Source organism: Phacochoerus africanus, chromosome 7 (assembly GCF_016906955.1).
Source record: "Phacochoerus africanus isolate WHEZ1 chromosome 7, ROS_Pafr_v1, whole genome shotgun sequence".
Classification (NCBI taxonomy): domain Eukaryota; kingdom Metazoa; phylum Chordata; class Mammalia; order Artiodactyla; family Suidae; genus Phacochoerus; species Phacochoerus africanus.
In genome coordinates, this window is record NC_062550.1 from 52,061,476 (window position 1) to 52,080,637 (window position 19,162).

The 19,162-nt window shown below is 39.2% G+C and overlaps 1 protein-coding gene across 3 annotated transcripts in view; it reads left to right on the forward strand.

The window, feature by feature from the left end:
• LMNTD1 (lamin tail domain containing 1) overlaps nt 1-19,162 on the forward strand; it is a 542,046-nt gene that overhangs the window by 439,988 nt on the left and 82,896 nt on the right. Inside the window, exons 12-13 of one of the 3 annotated variants that reach the window (XM_047787354.1) lie at nt 9,003-9,066; nt 13,979-14,180. In XM_047787354.1, the coding sequence (XP_047643310.1) occupies nt 9,003-9,044 (42 nt within the window). In that variant the 3' untranslated portion in view covers nt 9,045-9,066; nt 13,979-14,180. Of the gene's footprint in view, nt 1-9,002; nt 9,067-11,011; nt 11,560-13,978; nt 14,181-19,162 lie in introns of those variants that run through there. The other 2 variants (XM_047787355.1, XR_007135862.1) reach the window with 2 other exon arrangements.

Sequence of the window (19,162 nt, forward strand, 5' to 3'; positions counted from 1 at the left end):
ACCAACATGGATGGACCTAGAAACTATCAAACTAAGTGAAGTTAGGCAAAGAAAGACAAATATCATGTGATATTACCTATATGTGGAATCTTTAAAAAAAAAAAAAAAAGATACAAATGAACTTATTTCCACACAGAAACAGACTCACAGACTTTGAAAAACATGGTTACCAAAGGGGACAGGTGGGGGGTGGGAAGGATGGACTAGGGGTTTGGGATTGGCATGTGCACACTGAGGTATATGGAATGATTGGCCAGCAGGTACCTGCTGTATAGCACAGAGAACTCTACCAAGTATTCTGTGATAATTTATGTGGGAAAAGAATCTGAGAGAGAATGGATGTGTGTATATATATGACTAGGCCACTTTGTAGTACAGCAGAAATTATCACAGCCTTGTAAATTAACTATACTTCAATAAAACTTAAAAACAAAAAACAAAATAAAACCGTCATGGCCAGAAAGAGTATATAGGATTCTTGAGGTTTGTCAAAAATGTATTTTTTTTTCATTAGGCAGGATAAACTTGTCCTACAAGTTAAGCTGTGCTAAAAAAAAAATTCATCTTTTGCAAATATACTCTAATATTAGTATCAATTTCTTACTCTTTTTCAACAAGAGGTTTCTTATTCAAGTCCTCTAAATAAAGCTTTTATTTATTTGTATTTTTATTTTTTAAATGAAGCTTTTAGAGTTGGTATTATTAGCCCAGGATCTGTTAATGGATTTCAGGAAGTCCATGAATCTGCTAAATTTGGTGCCATGAAGAAGCAAAACATGGAACAACATAAAAGAGTATTCAGTACATAAAACAATACTAATACTGTCTTGCAGGGTTTAAAATATAGAGAGAATTTAAATACCTGATGACTGTATTAGTTTCTATGGTTACTGTAATAAAGTGCCACATACTGGATGGCTTAAGACAACAAGTTTAGTTACTCACAGTTCTGGAGACTAGACAACTGAATTCAAGTTGTCAGCAGGGCTACACTCTCTCTGAAACCTTTAGGGAACTGTCCTTCCTTGCCTCTTCCTACCTCCTTCTAGTCACTGGCATTCTTTGGTGCTTCTTGTCTTGTAGATGCAATACTCTAATAACCCCTGCCTCCATTTTCACACAACCTGTGTATCTGTGTCCATATATCCCTCTCCTTATAAGGACACTGGTCATTGGATTAGGGCCCAGTTTTATCTAGTATGACCTCATCTTAACTTGATTACATCAGCAAAGACCCAATTTCCAAGTGAGATTATATTCACAACTTCAGCGGGTTAGGACTTCAACATATATTTTGGAGGGACACAATTTAACCTATAACAATAGCGCAAAAATTGGGAGAGCAGGAAATGGAGTTAAATACTCTAAATTCCATGATTTGTCCAATAAGTTGTAAAAGTAACAATTTATACTAGACTTTAGTATATCAAAGATGCCTGTTGGAATCTAGGATAAACACTAAAAGAAGAGTATAGGTGGAGTTCCTATCATGGCTCAGTCGAAACACATCTGACTAGTGTCCATGACAATGCAGGTTTGATCATTGGCATTGACCCAGCGTTGCCATGAGCTGTGGTGTAGGTGGCAGATGCAGCTTGGATCTGGTGTTTCTGTGACTATGGCGCAAGCCAGAGGCTGCAGCTCCAATTGGAACCCTAGCCTGGGAACCTCCATATGCCACATGTGCGGCCCTCCAAAAAAAAAAAAAAAAAAGTAAGGAATGTCATGTTTCTGGCATGACATATGTTGTCCTTTCATTATCATTTGGTTCAAAATATATGCTAATTTTCCATGTGATCTTCTCTGATACATGGGTTATTTAAGGATAATATATTCACATACAAAATGAGTTTATTCCAAAAATGCAAAGCTGATTTAAGCTTTGAAAATTAGGCAGTTAACAGAATAAAGATGAAAGTTATATAACCATATCAGTATGTGTAGAAAAATCATTTGATAAAATTCCGTATCTACCCATGAGGAGAGAACCTTAGAAAAAAGGATTAATAGGAATTTCCTTTATAGCTACAAAAATCCTAAAACTATTATACTAAATGGTGTAGCAGCTGAAGTTGTCCCCTTGAGGTCCAGATCAAAACAAGAATTCTCTTTATGACTTCATCTAGTATTGTATTAGAAGTCTGAGGACAATATGGTAAGAAAAATAAACTGACAAATGTCCCATTACCCCATAATTCATCATTTTTATTCCCAGCAATCATATATGCCTAACAGATACATACATATATGGACCAAAAGACAAATACAGTAATGATCATAGCAACTCCATTTGTAGTAGCCAAAAACTAGAAGCAATCCAGTTGTTCAACAATATAATGGATAAAGGATGATTTATTAGTTCAATCCCATAAGCAATGAAAATGAATGAACTACGGCTATATGCAGTAATAGCAATGAATCCCATAAGCATGATATTGAACAAAAGATGCCCAGATCAAATGGAACACATATTATATGGTTCTGTTTATATAAAATTGAAAAACGTATAGGTGGGTGGGGCTTTCTGGCTCCAGGAACTCAGTCTGAAGGGCTGGGTGCATGAGCTCTCCATCAGGTGCCCATGAGCCAGTGAGACTAGACTCAGCACAGAGGACAAGAAACAAACAGGAGAGGAAGAACAATTTATTGGTCACTAATTCAGAGCCAACAACAGCATCCTGTGAAAGACCATCCCAACTTTATAACGTGTGGACAGGACTACAAGGGAACATGGGAAACTGAACATAATTTACAGAGACAAGATTCCAGAGTAGAAGGACTGAAGATCACCTCCTCTCACAAAAACACCAAAATTACAACTAACCATTGAACAACCATCAACAAAATAAACTGGAAGCTACCAAAAAAGATATCCTATATCCAAAGACAAAGAAGTAGTCACATCAAGATGGTAGGAGGGGTGCTTTCATGATATAAGCAATCCCATCACTGCCCGGTGGGTGACCCACAGACTGGAAAATAACTACATTGCAGAGGCTTTCCCACAGAAGTGAGAGTTTGGAGCTCCACGTCAGATTCCCATGCCTGGGGGTCTGGCATTGGGAAGAGGAGCCCCCAGAGCATTTGGCATTGAAGGCCAGTGAGACTTAAGCACAGGAGCTCCAGAGGACAGAGACTTCACTTTAAGAGGGCACACAGGGTTTCATGTGCAGTGGATCACAGAGCAAAGCAGGGACTCTATAAGGATCTGGATCAAGCCCACTGGGAGGTCTTGCAGGGTCTCCTGGGAGAGTGGGGGTGACCATGGCTCACTCTGGGGGCAGGACACTGGAGGTGGAGGTCCCGGAAATAATCATCAGTGTGACCTCCCTGAGGCTGCCATTTTGGAAAAATTTGGCCCCACCCATCAGGGCTGAGAAGACCAGACGACAAACAGGGTGGGAACACCTCTCCACACATCAGCAAATAGGCTGCCCCTAGTTACACCCAGAGACAAAGCCCTACCCACCAGAGGGATAAGAATCAGCTCCACCTACCAGTGGGCAGGCACCAGTCCCTTCCATCAGGAAGCCTATAACAAGCCCCTGTATCAATCAACTTCACTCACAAAGAGGCAGACACCAGAAAAAAGAGAGGCCACAACTCTCTAGACTGCAGAAAGGATACCACACAAAAAGCTCTACAAAATTAAAAGTCAGAGAAACATGAGTCAGATGAAGGAACAAGACAAAACCCCAGAAGAACAGCTAAGTGAAGTGGAAATAGGAAACCTGTCTGAAAAAGACTAGAGTAATGCTAGTAAGGATGATCCAAGGTTTCTAAAAAACATACAAAGCTAAGCCATTGTGTTAAAGGTCAGAATAGTATTATCTCTGGAAGAAATAAGGGAATACTACTTGGATGTTACACAAAAACAGCATCTAGAATACTGACCACACTCCATTTCTTGATCTGAGTAGTGATGAATCACTATTTTCATCATGCTGTGCAGTTATGACTTGTGAACTTTTCTGCATATATGTTATAAAGTTTATTTTTAGAAACTTGAGGACAAGAAAAGGAAAATGAGAAGGGGAAGAAACCATAGTTACAGTAATGGGCACTGACAGCATATACCCTGACAAGGGAAGAGATAGAAAACCTTAAATAATAGATTGATGAGGTTAAAATTAATGTCAATAATATGAGGCTTATTTAATGTAGGAGAAAAATAGTCTTACCTAGAATATGTCTAAGCATATCAATATACTGCAATGTATTAATTTTAATACAGTGAATCAGAGCTCTGTCATTTCCAGAAACATCTCATGGCAACAGTGTCCCCTAAACCACTGTTCCTTTAGACACAGGAAACCTAGGGAAACCTAGACTTGTGGCCACCAAGAATAAAGGCAGTTTTTCTCAGTCTCTACCAAATCTAAGTGGAAATATGTGTCTACATTCTGTATAACGGAATGTGAACAGAAATTGTGTACATAACATCTGGCTCATGCCCTTGGACTGTGTGCCCCCCTTTGTCTTCTCTGTGCCATGATTACATGGCTAGAGCTGCCATCTTTCAACTCGGATGAAGCCTGTGTTAAGTTTGGAAAAGCCATCCTAAATGCCCTATATTGGCATATCTCCAGACTAAGTGAGAGAGAAATAAACTTGTTTGGGCCATTACTATGTTTGAACCAGATGGCCGACATGGGATCACTACCATTTAGTTTCACTCAGATTACTGGTCAAGAAGAAAACAAAAGTCTTAGCTAGAAAGGACATTTTTAAGACAATTCTGAATATAGAATGAATGTTAAATATTGATGAACCATTGTTTTTTCCTTAGGGATGTAAATTGTGTTGGGGTATTTTTTTTTTTAACAGCTGCACCCACAGCATATGTAGGATTCAAACCCAACCCCAGGCTAGGGATTGAATCCGAGCTGCAGCTGCCAGCCTACATCACAGCCACAGCAATGCAGGATCCAAGCTGAGTTTGCAACCTACACTACAGTTCAAGGCAATGGCAGATCCTTAACCCACTGTGTGAGGCCAGAGATCAAACCCACATCATATGCATACTAGTCGAGTTCGTTACCACTGAGCCACAACGGGAGCTCCTGTATTGGGGTTATATTGGTTGTTCTTAGATTCACACAGAAATCTTTATTTAGTTCTTAATGGTTTGGTGTGATATAAGCATAGATAATGCAAATATGGCAACAGGTGTACAGATGTGGTGGTTATTATTCTTTCCTATTTTCTGTATGTTTTGAATTTTCCACAATGAAAATTTGGAAAAAAAAGAAATTAAATAAACAAGAAAGATACTTCTGATAGGATGTGGTGTGCAGTTGGAGCTACTAGAGCACAGAGGCCATGCACTGACCATGCACAGTGTAATTGAGCCACTCTTGGGAATGCTAACGACTCTCTAACAAGGAAGATATGTTTGCATTGTACTACCACTATTTTTCCTAGATCTCTCGAAAGAATGTGCTTTGTTCTTGCTGAAATCAGCTGAAAGATGGTGGTCAACTTTGTCAGTCTTCTTCTGAAACTCTAGTTAAAAGGCAGAAACTAGTCGGAAGAGAATATCCTATAGACATTGATTTAAGCTAACAGTGTGGGTGTGTGCACTTTAGTGCACTTTATGTGCACCCTGTTTAATACACTTGCCTATCATCTATGATCCATGTTGCTCATTGCAATGGCATACATTTCAATTGTGGTCTTGACAGCTGCTCCTGTCTTCCATAGAGATGTTATCATAGTAATAATAATGATGATGATATTCTTTTATTTCTGAGGGTTGCAAAGCCATACTTTAAAAATCAGTCTGTTAGAAGACAAATTAAACTAGAACATAGATACATTATGCGGGAATGAAACAGTTGAGATCTCATCAGTGTGAGCTCTATATTAAGATCAGATTTATAGGATTTTACTTTAGTTAGACTGAGGATCTGACTCGCTACAGTTCAATAGATGCAGCTTATATGTCCTGGGATCAAAGTGGGGTTTTTTTTTCCCCCATAAGAATATACTTCCAATGGTAACAACATGAAAAACTACAAGTTTGAAATAAATTTTCTTTTTCATCCTTCATATTAGTATTTGTTCTGCTTATTTGCATTTAGGCTTGTGCTGCATTATTTTACATTTATCAGATTAAGAATTTGGAATGTGGAATGTCACTTCTCTAGGACTTGCCATATTTGTAGTTAATGTGATACATATGTCTATACATATATATGTGGAGGGGGGATGTGTATGACAGTATTAGTCAACAGTATAACTAGAAATTGTATAAATTGGAGTTCTCTTGTGGCACAGCAGGTTAAGGATCTGGTGTTGTCACTGCAGCGGCTTGGGTTCCATCCCTGGCCCAGAAACTTACATATGCTGTGGGTGCAACCAAAAAAAAAAAGAGAGAGAGAGAGAGAAATTATATGAATTGAATTGATATATGGAAATTTTAAAACAAAAAAAAACCTGGGGAGTTCCCGTCGTGGCGCAGTGGTTAACGAATCCGACTAGGAACCATGAGGTTGCGGGTTCGGTCCCTGCCCTTGCTCAGTGGGTTAACGATCCGGCGTTGCCGTGAGCTGTGGTGGAGGTTGCAGACGCGGCTCGGATCCCGCGTTGCTGTGGCTCTGGCGTAGGCCGGTGGCTACAGCTCCGATTCAACCCCTAGCCTGGGAACCTCCATATGCCGCGGGAGCGGCCCAAGAAATAGCAACAACAACAACAACAAAAAAAAAGACAAAAGACAAAAAAAAAAAAACCTGTCTATCCTGTGGAATATAAAAGGCCAATTACTTGGACCTCTTACCGTCTGTCTTGAGTAGAAAATAATTTCTTGAAAGAACACGACAAAATACCAAGGGATTCTGTTCATTTATTGTTATCAAATAACAGCATCAACAAAGTAGGAACCCTTTTGTAAAGGAAAACTATATCATGTATTTGAAAGTAATGATTTTTCTTTCCTATTGCCTGCTTTCTGAAAATTTAGATTGTAATACCATGATACTTTTGTGTCATTACCATTTGTGTGTCTCTCCTTACAGCTGAAGTAAAATTTTCTTCAGAAACTATAAAGAATTCCAAGATATTAGTTCTAATGACAGAATGACTGGGTAACTTCATGACTATATCTTTTATTTCAAAATGTTTCAACATTACAAAACAAGTATTTTTAAAAATACTATTATAAAAGATTATAATCTCATTTATGGAACTATGTCATTAATGATCCATTTCTTTACACAAGTTAAAAAAATACTATTTCAGGAAGTCAGAGTATTCAGATTATAGTTACTAGGTGCTAAATAATTTCAAGCTCAAAAATCCAAGAAATTCCCATCACACTCTGAAACTGAAGCAAACACCACTTCACTGATAATCCCATCATTAAATCTCAACAAATTGTAGATGAGAATTTTTTCGAAGTGTTTTTAGCTCTGAAATGTAGTACCTTGCTGAAGAATAGGCTCTCAGGGTGAAACCCAAAACTTTCATCCTTAGGCTAGTCAGTCTGGAACAACACATAAAATATTTACAAGATCTGTTTCATGCCAGCAAATTGCTCCAGAAGATAAGAAGTGATGACCAGATTGTTCTATATAAACCACTTCCTATGTAAGGAAAATTTCTTAGAAGCCTGTTTATTTCCCAGGTTCATAACTTACTATTCAGAAAATTTTACACTGTGATGTGCCAAATAGCACCTTGATTCATTGGATTCAGAAACCTATTGGCAGCTAAAAAATATCACCGTGTTAACCAGAAGCACCCTGCATTTTTGTTACTTTTCCTTATATATCATATTTTCATATCCAGCTTCTGGATATTGTTTATTTGTCATCAAATACTAGCAATTTAACTTAATAGTTCTTCTGAGTTCACAGAATAAAAGAGATATCACTGAGGAGGTTTCCCGCAGTGTTTTTTTTTTCCAGAGGAGTTCATTGTTGTCCGTACCTAAAATGATATTTTTCTTCCCTCTCTTTTATTTTGCAAAAATAAAATAGCATCTCATCTCTGGGCTAGAAGTTATTTATACTTGGGATTGTCCAATCCGGCACTATTTCAGTTTGATAGACTAGTTTTTTATGTAGGAATGCATTTCAGCAGTGACTTTCAATCGCTGGCTAAATATAGGGAAGTGAGGGAGCCTACCACTCTACCCTGGTGATGAGTCAGTCACCTCATTCATCACCAGGAGAGCTGACAAAATCAGCAGGCAAGGCAGCATCTGTTTCTGTCCACAGACCCCCTCATACGTCCCTCCTGACACAGCTTTATTCCTGTATCCCCTCTACCAGCTACTTCATCATTATGGCTGCTGGAACTGTAGAAAGCACTTGAGGAACTTTACAGGCTGATAAAATTATTCTGCAGTCTCAGTATTTAAAAAAAAAAAAGAAAAAAAATCTTCCAGGTAGTTTTTCTCTCCACGTTTTTGGGGTTTTTTGGTTGTTGTTTCGTTTTGGGGGGTTTTGGGGGTTTTTTTTGTTTTGTTTTGTTTTTTTGTCTTTTTAGGGCCACACCCACAGCATGTGGAAGTTCCCAGGCTAGGGGTCGAATCAGAGCCATAGCCACTGGCCTATACCACAGCCACAGCAATATCAGGTCCGAGGCGCACCCATGACCTACGCCACACCTTGCGGCAACACTGGATCCTTAACCCACTGAGCAAGGCCAAGGATCAAACCTGCATCCTCATGGATACTAGGCCAGTTCTTAACCTGCTGAGCCACAAGAGAACTCCTCTCTCTACATTTTAATTAATTCTATCTTGAAATTTATGTTTCCTTTTAAAACGATTTATTGAAAACTTAACTTCAATAATACTCTTCCAAGTGGTATTTAAAACCCTTTGATTCAAGTTACACTAAATACTGTCCTTAACCCTTAGATTTCTTATTCAAATGAAAGATAATCCTTTTGTTGTTAGTTTATTCCAGAATTGGTTTTAATGTGAAAAATAAAGCTTTTGAATATAGGACTGAATCCTGCCTATCCCCCTAATTCTCTCTTTTTTGGGTTTGCAGAGACCAAGGAAAAACAGGACGTCTGAGTTACAAAAGCAATAGGCAGTGGATTCAACCTACAAAGGTAAGTAAGAGTATTGCAAATTTGCCTTATTTGCAGAAAAATTATAAGACTAAAATAATTTGTAAATGCCATTTAAGAGCCATTGGACAGTTCTCATATATCCTGTAGTGATTAATTTTCTGTTAAATATTTATGTTGCATTTGAAGCCATCAGATTTTGTCATCTGTGTTGTATGATAAATTTTCTAAGAATGGGAAACAAGAAAACATCACATCTTTACTTTTTGCTCTGTATCCTCATCCTATCCTTGTGGATGTGTAAGTAAGAATGACCGAATTCCTATGAGCAACAGATCATTAATTGTATAACAGAAATCATTCTGGTTAAGGAGACTGCAAAAGCTCTGTAATTGTATTATCTTTTAAATGGTGATGAAAGGCCTCTGCTATTCAGTTGATAAATGACTGTATCCATATCTAGTCACTTCCTACATTGCCTCATCTTTTTCATACTGATATCAACATCTAAGTAATTAAGGAAGATCTCAACAGCTTTATGTTTTGCACCTGGTTATTTTTCTACTGTAACTCCAAAGAGTTGATAACAAAGTGATTTTTGGTCAAGGAATCCTTTTGGTCAGTATCCTTCTCTAGTTGGCATCCTTTGTTGCCCTAGTCCATGACTAATCTACTTATATGTCTCCTTGATCTTTTTCCTGACTAGGCTTTAGGTTCATTCCTTGATTTAAGAATAAAGCTAATGACCCCTAACTTGTTAGTATTCTAGACTCTGCTGGCAGAAATTATTTAACTTCACTACTGTACACAGCCTTCTGGCCTTTCATGGTCCTTCTCCCTGACTTAATTTCACCCTAAACACAATCACCCATAAGCTAAAGATTGGGCACCCTGAGCGCAACTGCCTGTGGGTTAAGGATTATTAGCACGTGATGTTTTCAGGAACTTTCCTAGTTTGTTCTAATCTCTGATCAATATGCCCTTTCACAAGTACTATTATTTTGGGCAATAACCCAGAAGGACCACCATCATGATCAGGCTGAGATCCCCTGACTCCAGCTTTGATGACTAAGATTCCTCCAAAGAAAGAAGAATACATGTTTGTCCCAATCCTGATTCCTATATGAGAACCTGTTTTTCTCCTTTTAACTATAAAACTTCCCTGCAATCCTTCCCAAGGGGGTGGGGGGCAGTCTTTAAGGCATTAGCCTGCTGTGATCCTCTTTTGCCTGGCAAAGCAATAAGCTATTTTTTTCTCCTTTAACCAAAATTCTGTCTCTGTGTTTCAGTTTGGCACTGGCAGACAGATGCCAAATTCTGGCAACAGGAATTACTCCAACTACTTCATTTTAGAGCAAAAGAAACAGAAATCTGTGTAGACCGGTTACCAGAATTCACCTGTAATCAACCACAGGGCCAAAATGAAACTAAAGATCTTTTCATTGCCAAGAGCTGTAGAATCCAGCCTTGGCCCCTACTGATGCAATCACTGTTCCCAGACGTCTTAGAGTTTTATCTACACCAGGATTCATTTCATCCAGTTGGCATAGCCCTGAGCAGGGTGTCATTGAAATGTAAAGGATGGGATCTGAAATCGGCCACAGACATTAGCAACCAGCACTTCTACAATTTAATTACCCTTCACTTCTTGTAGCCAGAAGGGAATTACATTGAATACTGAATGTGCAGATGAGTCAGAAAAGGGGACATTTTACTACGTACAAAAATAAGGATTTTTGGTGGTGGTTGTGGTTTTGGTTGGAAAAAAAAATTCTGAATCCCCTCATAGGATATTAAATAACATAATTTTGGCAAAAGTTTTTGGTCTCTTTTCGTCTTCCTTGGTCATTATTTTGTTTAACTATCTTGGCCATGAATTTGTTAATTGAGACTCTCTATGGGGGATTCTTTGGTAGTTCTGATTTTTTTTTAATCCACTCTGTTTTGAAAAATTCTAGATTTCTTAAGATGCTTTCTGTCTTCTTAGAACCTCCACCCTCATCTGCTGACATCTATACAATGGCCCATCAGTGCTCAAAATATTCTAATACTGGGACAGAAATTTTATTCATCTGTCAGTGGATGACTCTTCCATGGCAGTCAGCTTCTGAGTCTGGCACATCTGTTCATGGAAAACTGTTCAAAGACAAAGCCGTCCTCAGTTCTCATTGGTATTCACAACCATTTCTTGGAGACTTGTATTGTTATACCCTCATATTGTTTTGCCCTTATGTAGCATTTCATGGTTTTCACATGTTTTTGTTTGAGCTATGAGGTGAGTAGGGCTGATATTATCTCCATTTTATGGTTGAAGACACTTCAGCTCAGTGAGATTCAGTGACTTTCCTAAAGTCACTTAGATAGTAAGTGGCAGAGTGAAGACTAGAATCTTGGCCTAATGTCAACACTCTTCCTCACCACTCTGCCAATCAAGCATTAAGATTGTTTCCCGACCCCCCAACTTGTCTGAAAGGCAAAACCACCACACGAAATAGGACAGAAAGGAGTTCCCGTCGTGGCGCAGTGGTTAACGAATCCGACTAGGAACCATGAGGTTGCGGGTTCGGTCCCTGCCCTTGCTCAGTGGGTTAACGATCTGGCGTTGCCGTGAGCTGTGGTGTAGGTTGCAGACGCGGCCGGGATCCCGCGTTGCTGTGGCTCTGGCGTAGGCCGGTGGCTACAGCTCCGATTCAACCCCTAGCCTGGGAACCTCCATATGCCGCGGGAGCGGCCCAAGAAATAGCAACAACAACAACAACAACAAAAAGACAAAAGACAAAAAAAGAAATAGGACAGAAAAAGGCATTTTCATTCGCACACACAAAAAGGAGTTGTCTACCATGAGAATCTTAAGACTTCCCCATATACCAAGAAAGATTCAAGCCCTGTTTCTAAAATTGCTACCTTAAGAGTGTCAATTAATGATACAAACACAGCAAATCAAAGTTCAATCTCAAGAGTCTTTGAGTGGCTAAACAGGTTTATGCTAATAACATTTCTATGCTACAACTGAATAAACCCATGCAGTTGCACTTAGAATCAATGCAACCCTTTGCTCCAATGCTCTCTTTGCTCAGCTCTTTGCAAGGAAGGTGTGAGAGTACTGTTGTTGACTAATGAGCTGTGCAGATGGGTGATGCCACAGAAGGCTGCAGAAACAGAACTTTCCACAGGTTAGAGTGCAGAACTCTGACAAGACTAAGTCATGTCCCTTTGTGTCTGCCATGCCTTATGAACTTTCAGACTTGCTGGGAGACACCAAGAAGTCTAGGGTAGACAACAAAGAAGAAAGAAGGCAGAAGTGGAACTTGTTACATACCATCAGCACTTGTCCTAAGAGTATGCAGTTGCTTAGGACCTGGGAAGGCAGCACCAAGATTGCAAACACTGGCATATTGAATTCATCATTGGCAAAAATTCTTATTACTTAAAAGGCAATCTTGTGTATTGAATTATAAATCCTAATAAAGTACTGGTGATGGAGTCCTTCTATAAACTGTTCACACATCTCTTACTGTTGTGAATGATCAAATCTGGACAACTCAAACATGCGGTGTCCTTCGAGCCCTCCATTGAAACTTCCTTGAGACCCTGTCAAGAACTTTCCATACCAATTTCTCTTCCTGGGGCCAGTTTTTATGAGCAAAGAGTCAATATTTAATAACACAGGAAGGGGGACTAATATTTAATTCCCTTCAGTACAAACCTTACTAAAGGAGTTTTGAATATCTAATGATTTGATTTTCTAATGTCAATATTTTCTATCTATATTTTATTGTATATTCCTTCCATCTATATCTTTCTCCTCTTAGCCCTGAAAGTGGTTTGTTTCTAAAAATCTTCAGTCAACTGAAATTTCATGAATATTTGCTTCCCAGAACCTCCTTCCTTCAAAGTCAGTCAGCTACCCTGTTACCTGTCTTTCAAGCTACACCCAACTGGTCATAATTAGGTTGTATGGGAAGAGTAAAAATACCTTCAATGTGGACTCTTCACCATGCTAGGTCAGAGGTGTTCCATAGTTTTGAGGGTGGGGTGGCTTTTTTTTTTTGCCTTTTTCTAGGGCCACTTCCTGCAGCATATGGAGGTTCCCAGGATAAGGGTCTAATCAGAGCTGTAGCTGCTGGCCTACGCCAGAGCCATAGCAACTCAGGATCCGAGCCACGTCTGCGACCTACGCCACAGCTCACGGAAACACCAGATCCTTAACCCTCTGAGCAAGGCCAGGGATGGAACCCGCAACCTCATGGTTCCTAGTCGGATTCCTTAGCCACTGCGCCACAATGGGAACTCTGGTATTCCATAGTTTAAATGAAACTAAATGCCTGTGCCAGTGTCTCCAGTTCCATCTCCTGCAGACCCCTGGAGAAGACCCAAGCAACTACAGAGAAACAATACTTTCTCTTCATTACATTTTTATGTGTGTTACCTGGTACATTTAAATTCTGGGGCACATCTTAGAGATGAAAAAGGCAATTAGATACTACTTAAGTACCACCAAAAAGGAAATGAAGGGTGTGAACATTTTAGAAAGGAGTCATTAAGCTGATTGTCTCGATCATTTTGAGCTTCATATTTAAGACCAGATGTAAACAGTATCCATGACCAGCTAGTAAAATAGCTAAGTTGCTTAGGAGTCAAAGAACACTGTACCATCACAAATCAGCATTAAAACTGTAACCTAAACACATGCACACATTAGAGAGCGGAGTTAGAAGGAGAAAAAAATAAATAATCCTTTCACCCTGGCAAAAGTGAGGCATCAGAGAATAATTTCCTCCCTCTTTATTGTCCCTCATCTAGTATTTTCTAGATCTGCTATTTCCTGGTCTTAATTTAAGATTAATGTGAAGGAAAGACTGGTCATCTCTACTTTATATTGCCATAACAATTTCAGCATATTTACAGTCTGAATTATATTTTACCATACATTTTCATTTTATCTTTTGTTCAGGAAAATAATATCCAAGTCTAGAGAACAACACAAGGATGCCTGACATGACACAGCCTGCCTTCCACACAGGAGAGAAAACCAGCAGCAAGTGAGAACATGGTTTCCTTTAGAAAAGAAAGTCTTGGGAGTTCCCATTGTGGCTCAGCGGAAACGAATCTGACTAGCATTCATGAGGACACAGGTTCGATCCCTGGCTTTGCTCAGTGGGTTAAGGATCCAGGGTTGCCGTGAGCTGTGGTGAAGGTCACAGACACGACTCAGATCCTGCGTGGCTGTGGCTGTGTCTGTGGCATGGGCCAGCAGCTGCAGCTCCAATTTGACGCCTAGCCTGGGATCCTCCATATGCTGCAGGGGCAGCCCTAAAAAGGCAAAAAAGAAAAAGAAAAAAGAAATAGAAAGTCTTTACTGTAACTATTTCTTAGAGAAGGAGATAGAGTTTGTAGACACGTTAGAATATTTGTTTTCTAGGGTGTTAAGAAGAAAAACTTTGGGCAAAAGCCAAATCATTATAGGTTTCATTTTACACACATGAAGTTTCCCAATCACTAATTTCAGTCTTTTATACCTGCTGAACTATTAGGTCTACAACTTATGCCATTTCTGCAGATGCATTTTCCAGAAGCACATGTTTCAGGAATTTTGAATCTTATGGTCTGATTCTCTGCACTTAGAATCTGTCTCCTTAATGAATGAATTTTGCATCCTGTTGACTGGAAGTAATGTAACAGGTGAAGCGTCTATGGAGTAACTAGTTGGGAGTTTTTACACATAGCTACACATAGCTCAAATTCAGCCAAAATAATCTTCTTTCCACGTTGTGATACTACGTACAAAATCTCACAGATGCCAAGAATGTTTTAACTAAATAATCTGATGGAACTACCTTTTCTGTTTAAACAATTCTCACTTCTTATTCTTTAGCAAACTTATTCTATACCTATCAAGAATATAGTTGAAAACCTAATGATATGCTCATTTTTAATGTTGACCCTCTTTTTAGTCAGAAGCTATGATTGCTTCAGTTTCTGAAAACAAATCCTGTCTGTACCACATAGCCCAGCTTAATTTAATTTCCTATTTTTTATATAACATGTAGGAAAATGGGGCATATATGTGTTGAAATGTGAAGAAGAGCAAGAAAAATGAGGATTTTTTCTGCCAGGATACTCTGTTTAAAAAAAATAAATGTAAACTAACCCATAAATTCATTAGTGGCGACCATTGAGTTTTGTTTTGCTGTATCCAGGTTGAAAAATACTTTATTTTTAAAAGTCATATGCCAAGTGATTCAAGCATGTATTGTATGCTAATATTCACAGCACCATTATTCATAAGAGCCAAAAGGTGGAAACAACCCAAATGACCATCAACGGATGAATGGAGTTTTTAATGTGGTATGTGCCCATAACAGAATATTATTTATCCATTAAAAAAATAGGATGCTAATATATGCTACATTATGGGCACACCTTGAAAATATTATGCTAAGTGAAATAAGCCAGATACAAAAGGACAAATACTCTTATTCCATTTGTCTGAGGTACTTAGAATAGAAATGGAAAGTATAATAGAATTTATCAAGAGCCAGGGCAAGGGGAAGTTGGCGAGTTGTTTTTTAAGGGGTACAGAATCTCTGTCCAGGATAATGAAGATGTTCTGGAAATAGCTAATGATAATGATTGCATGATATTGTGAATGTCTGTAATGTCACTGAATTGTACACATAAAAATGGTTAAAATGATAAACAAGCAGTTCCCACTGTGGATAAGCTGGTTAAAAACCTGACATAGTCTGCTTGAGGATGCAGGTTCAATCCCTGGCCTCACTCAGTGGGTTAAGGATCCGGTGTTGCCACAAGCTGGAGTGTAGGTCACAGATGTGGCTCGGATTGGGTGTTGCTATGGCTGTGGCATCGGCTGGCAGCTGCAGCTCGGTTTTACCCCTAGCTTTAGAAACTTCCATGTGCTGCAGGTTTGACATAAAAAAAAAAAAGGTAAACAAAAGGACTCTAATAAAATATGATTAGTATTTCCAAGATGGAATAAAAGGCACATGTCAGTGAAAAGCATCTGGGAAGACTTACATTGCTTGAGAAAATAATTTGTAGTATACTTTTTGGTTTGCTATAAAAATAATTCACATTGACCCTTGAATAATGGCACAGCATAAATATATTCTAGTCATCAAGCCGCATTGGTCATATCATTTCCTTCGTCTTTGAACACTTAAGAGTAGACTTGTACATTTTCAGACAGCTCTCAATAACACCTCATGCCGCTTTGAACCATTAAGTATGATCTTTGAATCACACATCAGCTAAATTGTGTAGGCTATTCTGTCTTATTTCTAGTTACTATAGAAACTGTGTAGTCCTGATGTTGTGAGGAGACTATAAGAGCATCCTGAGAGCATACAAAGTTAATTTATTTCGTGGTTCGTAATCTCTTCCAGCTGCCTCCATTTGTGATTACCATGTTCACATTGGGAGTATAAACATACAATCCAAAGGGCTCAGGGAACCAAAGCCAATCAGCAAACCCACCCGTGCAAGCTTCCCTTCCAAACTCTTCTCACAAAGATTTGTGCTAGAAGCACATGAAAGAAATGGCATGTGAGGCTCAGGTGTTTCCAATTATTTCCCTCGCATGAGCAGAGGTTTCCTAATCCAAAACATATTTCAGCTCAAATGATCTCCCTTATATTTAAAGATTGTTTAGCTTTAGGAGAATTTCATCTACATATCTGATTCCTTGACACTTCATCAATAACAATATCTCCTCTGAGCTCTTCTATAAGAACATTTCCTCTCTGGGTGGTTGAAAATATGGTACATTTAAGTATTGCTTATTTTTGTGAAGCGCACTCTTGGAAAGTGTATGACCTTTTGCCCTTGTAAGAAAAAGAGAAATAAATGCTCAGTGTAGTAGATTCTCTGTCAGTGACATCACCACGGAGTGTTCTAGCACAATGTCTCAACTATCTTCCTACTCAAGGACTATCAGTCTCTCTCCAGATGGTATAGAAGCGGGAAGATAGACCCATCTCTGCTGGTATAAATCATTAACTGCTTAAGTGTTAATACTCAGGCAAGTCTATTCAGGGATTACAAAGAATGAATGTGGGTTTGGAGCACTTTGTTTTCCTAAGTTTCTTGCATGAAAGTTACACGATTTATCCTTTTGGTTTCAGCTTTATCTTGTGGTACAAGAAATGTGCCGCTTCATTGTTACCTCTGCAAGTTAGGGGCAACACTCTGCTTATAATCATCTTACAGGAATGGTGAGCATTATTTCTTAAAGCATCTTAATAAGGAGCACTGTTAAATAATATTCACTGTTTAGGAAAGCAAAATCACCTACAGATGGATGAACTACATGAATTACAATGAAAAGAGACCCAAAATTTTACCTACTGCTGAAAATGCCTGAAAATAAGTAAATATTTTAAGCCCTTCCCCAGCACTTTTCTCTCTCCCTCTCTTCCCCCCCCCCCCCGCCACACACACTCACAAATGTGCACACATGCACACACACTTTATGATCTTGGCATGAAATAGTGAAAGAAATTGTGAAAGGATAAGCACTGTTCTGATGATGAAGTGTTTTTGGTTAATTGCCAATGTGCTTTGTAGAGGAATCCAAATTTTCAGATCAGTATCAGAGCTAGAGTTCCTTTAGGGGATAAACTCCTATTCTTGGCACTTAATCCCAAGTCCAAGTAGAGGAGGCATTAAAATACAGCCATCTGAGTAAGTTTTTAAATGTGTGGTAACAATACGACTTAGATAACATAAATGGTTACCACTCAATTATCTATGTTTATAAAAATACTGACTTGAAATATGTCTATGTGGACATATTCGTAATGTAGCCATATTCTTTGGAATACAAGAAACACCAGATGCAAACCAAAATTTTGCCTTTAGAGAAGTTTTATTTTCCTAATATTTCACTTTTCTTAGGCTAAAGACAGTTTCAGTATGTCGAATGCCATGAAATTACCAGCCTGTTGCTTATATTTTACAGTAGGAGAAATGTAAAACTTTTGGAATTATTTGAAAGCAGCATTGCCCATTCTAAATAGGTTGTGTTTGTATCTGCACTGTGGTCCTGAGAGAGAGGGAACAGATTTCTCTAAGAGGCTGTTAGAATCACCAGGGTGCCAAAATTTCCCTTAATATCAACAGATGGCAAAGCTGAGTAATAATACTACCTTCTACCTGGATTACACATTATATTTCATATTAACCAACTAATAATTAGTTTGAGTTTGGTCTAGAAGGAGGAACATTGTAACCATGAACAGAAGTACCATAGGAACTGCTTTTCATAATTCATGTCACATATTTGCTGTTCTGTTGAAAACGGGATACACAAGGGGCTCAGGGACGAGGGTGGGGGAGGGAGGACAGCCACTCCCAAGAGGGTTCATTCACCTGCTGGCAGGTTGGCGCTGACTGCTCTCCACAAGGCAGCCTGGTCTTCCCCACACAAGTTATCTAGTTTCCAAGAGTGTCCTAAGAAACAGGAAGTGGAAGCTACCAATTTCTCAAGATCCAAATGCATCACTCTGCTGTGTTCTATTAGTCAAGCAGTTACAGAACTCATACACAAGAGGAAGGGACAGAAATCCCATTTCTCTATAGGAGGCTTTATTTAAAACCACTACTATGTCAGAGTTCCCGTCGTGGCTCAGTGGTAACAAACCCCACTAGTATCCATAAGGACACGGGTTCAATCCCTGGCCTCATTCAGTGGATTAAGGATCCATCATTGATGTGAGCTGTGGTGATGAGACTTGGATCCCAAGGTGCTGTGGCTGTGGCTGTGGCCAGCAGCTACAACTCCGATTTGACCCCTAGCCTGGGTACTTCCATATGCCATGGGTGCCCCCGCCCCCCAAAAAAGCACTACTATATATAAAATCACCAAGGGAAAAAAAAAACACTTCTTTTTTTTTTTTTTTTTTGTCTTTTTGCTATTTCTCTGGGCTGCTCCCGCGGCATATGGAGGTTCCCAGGCTAGGGGTCAAATCGGAGCTGTAGCTGCCAGCCTCCGCCAGAGCCACAGCAACACAGGATCCGAGCTGCGTCTGCAACCTACACCACAGCTCACGGCAACGCCGGATCCCTAACCCACTGAGCAAGGGCAGGGACCGAACCCGCAACCTCATGGTTCCTAGTC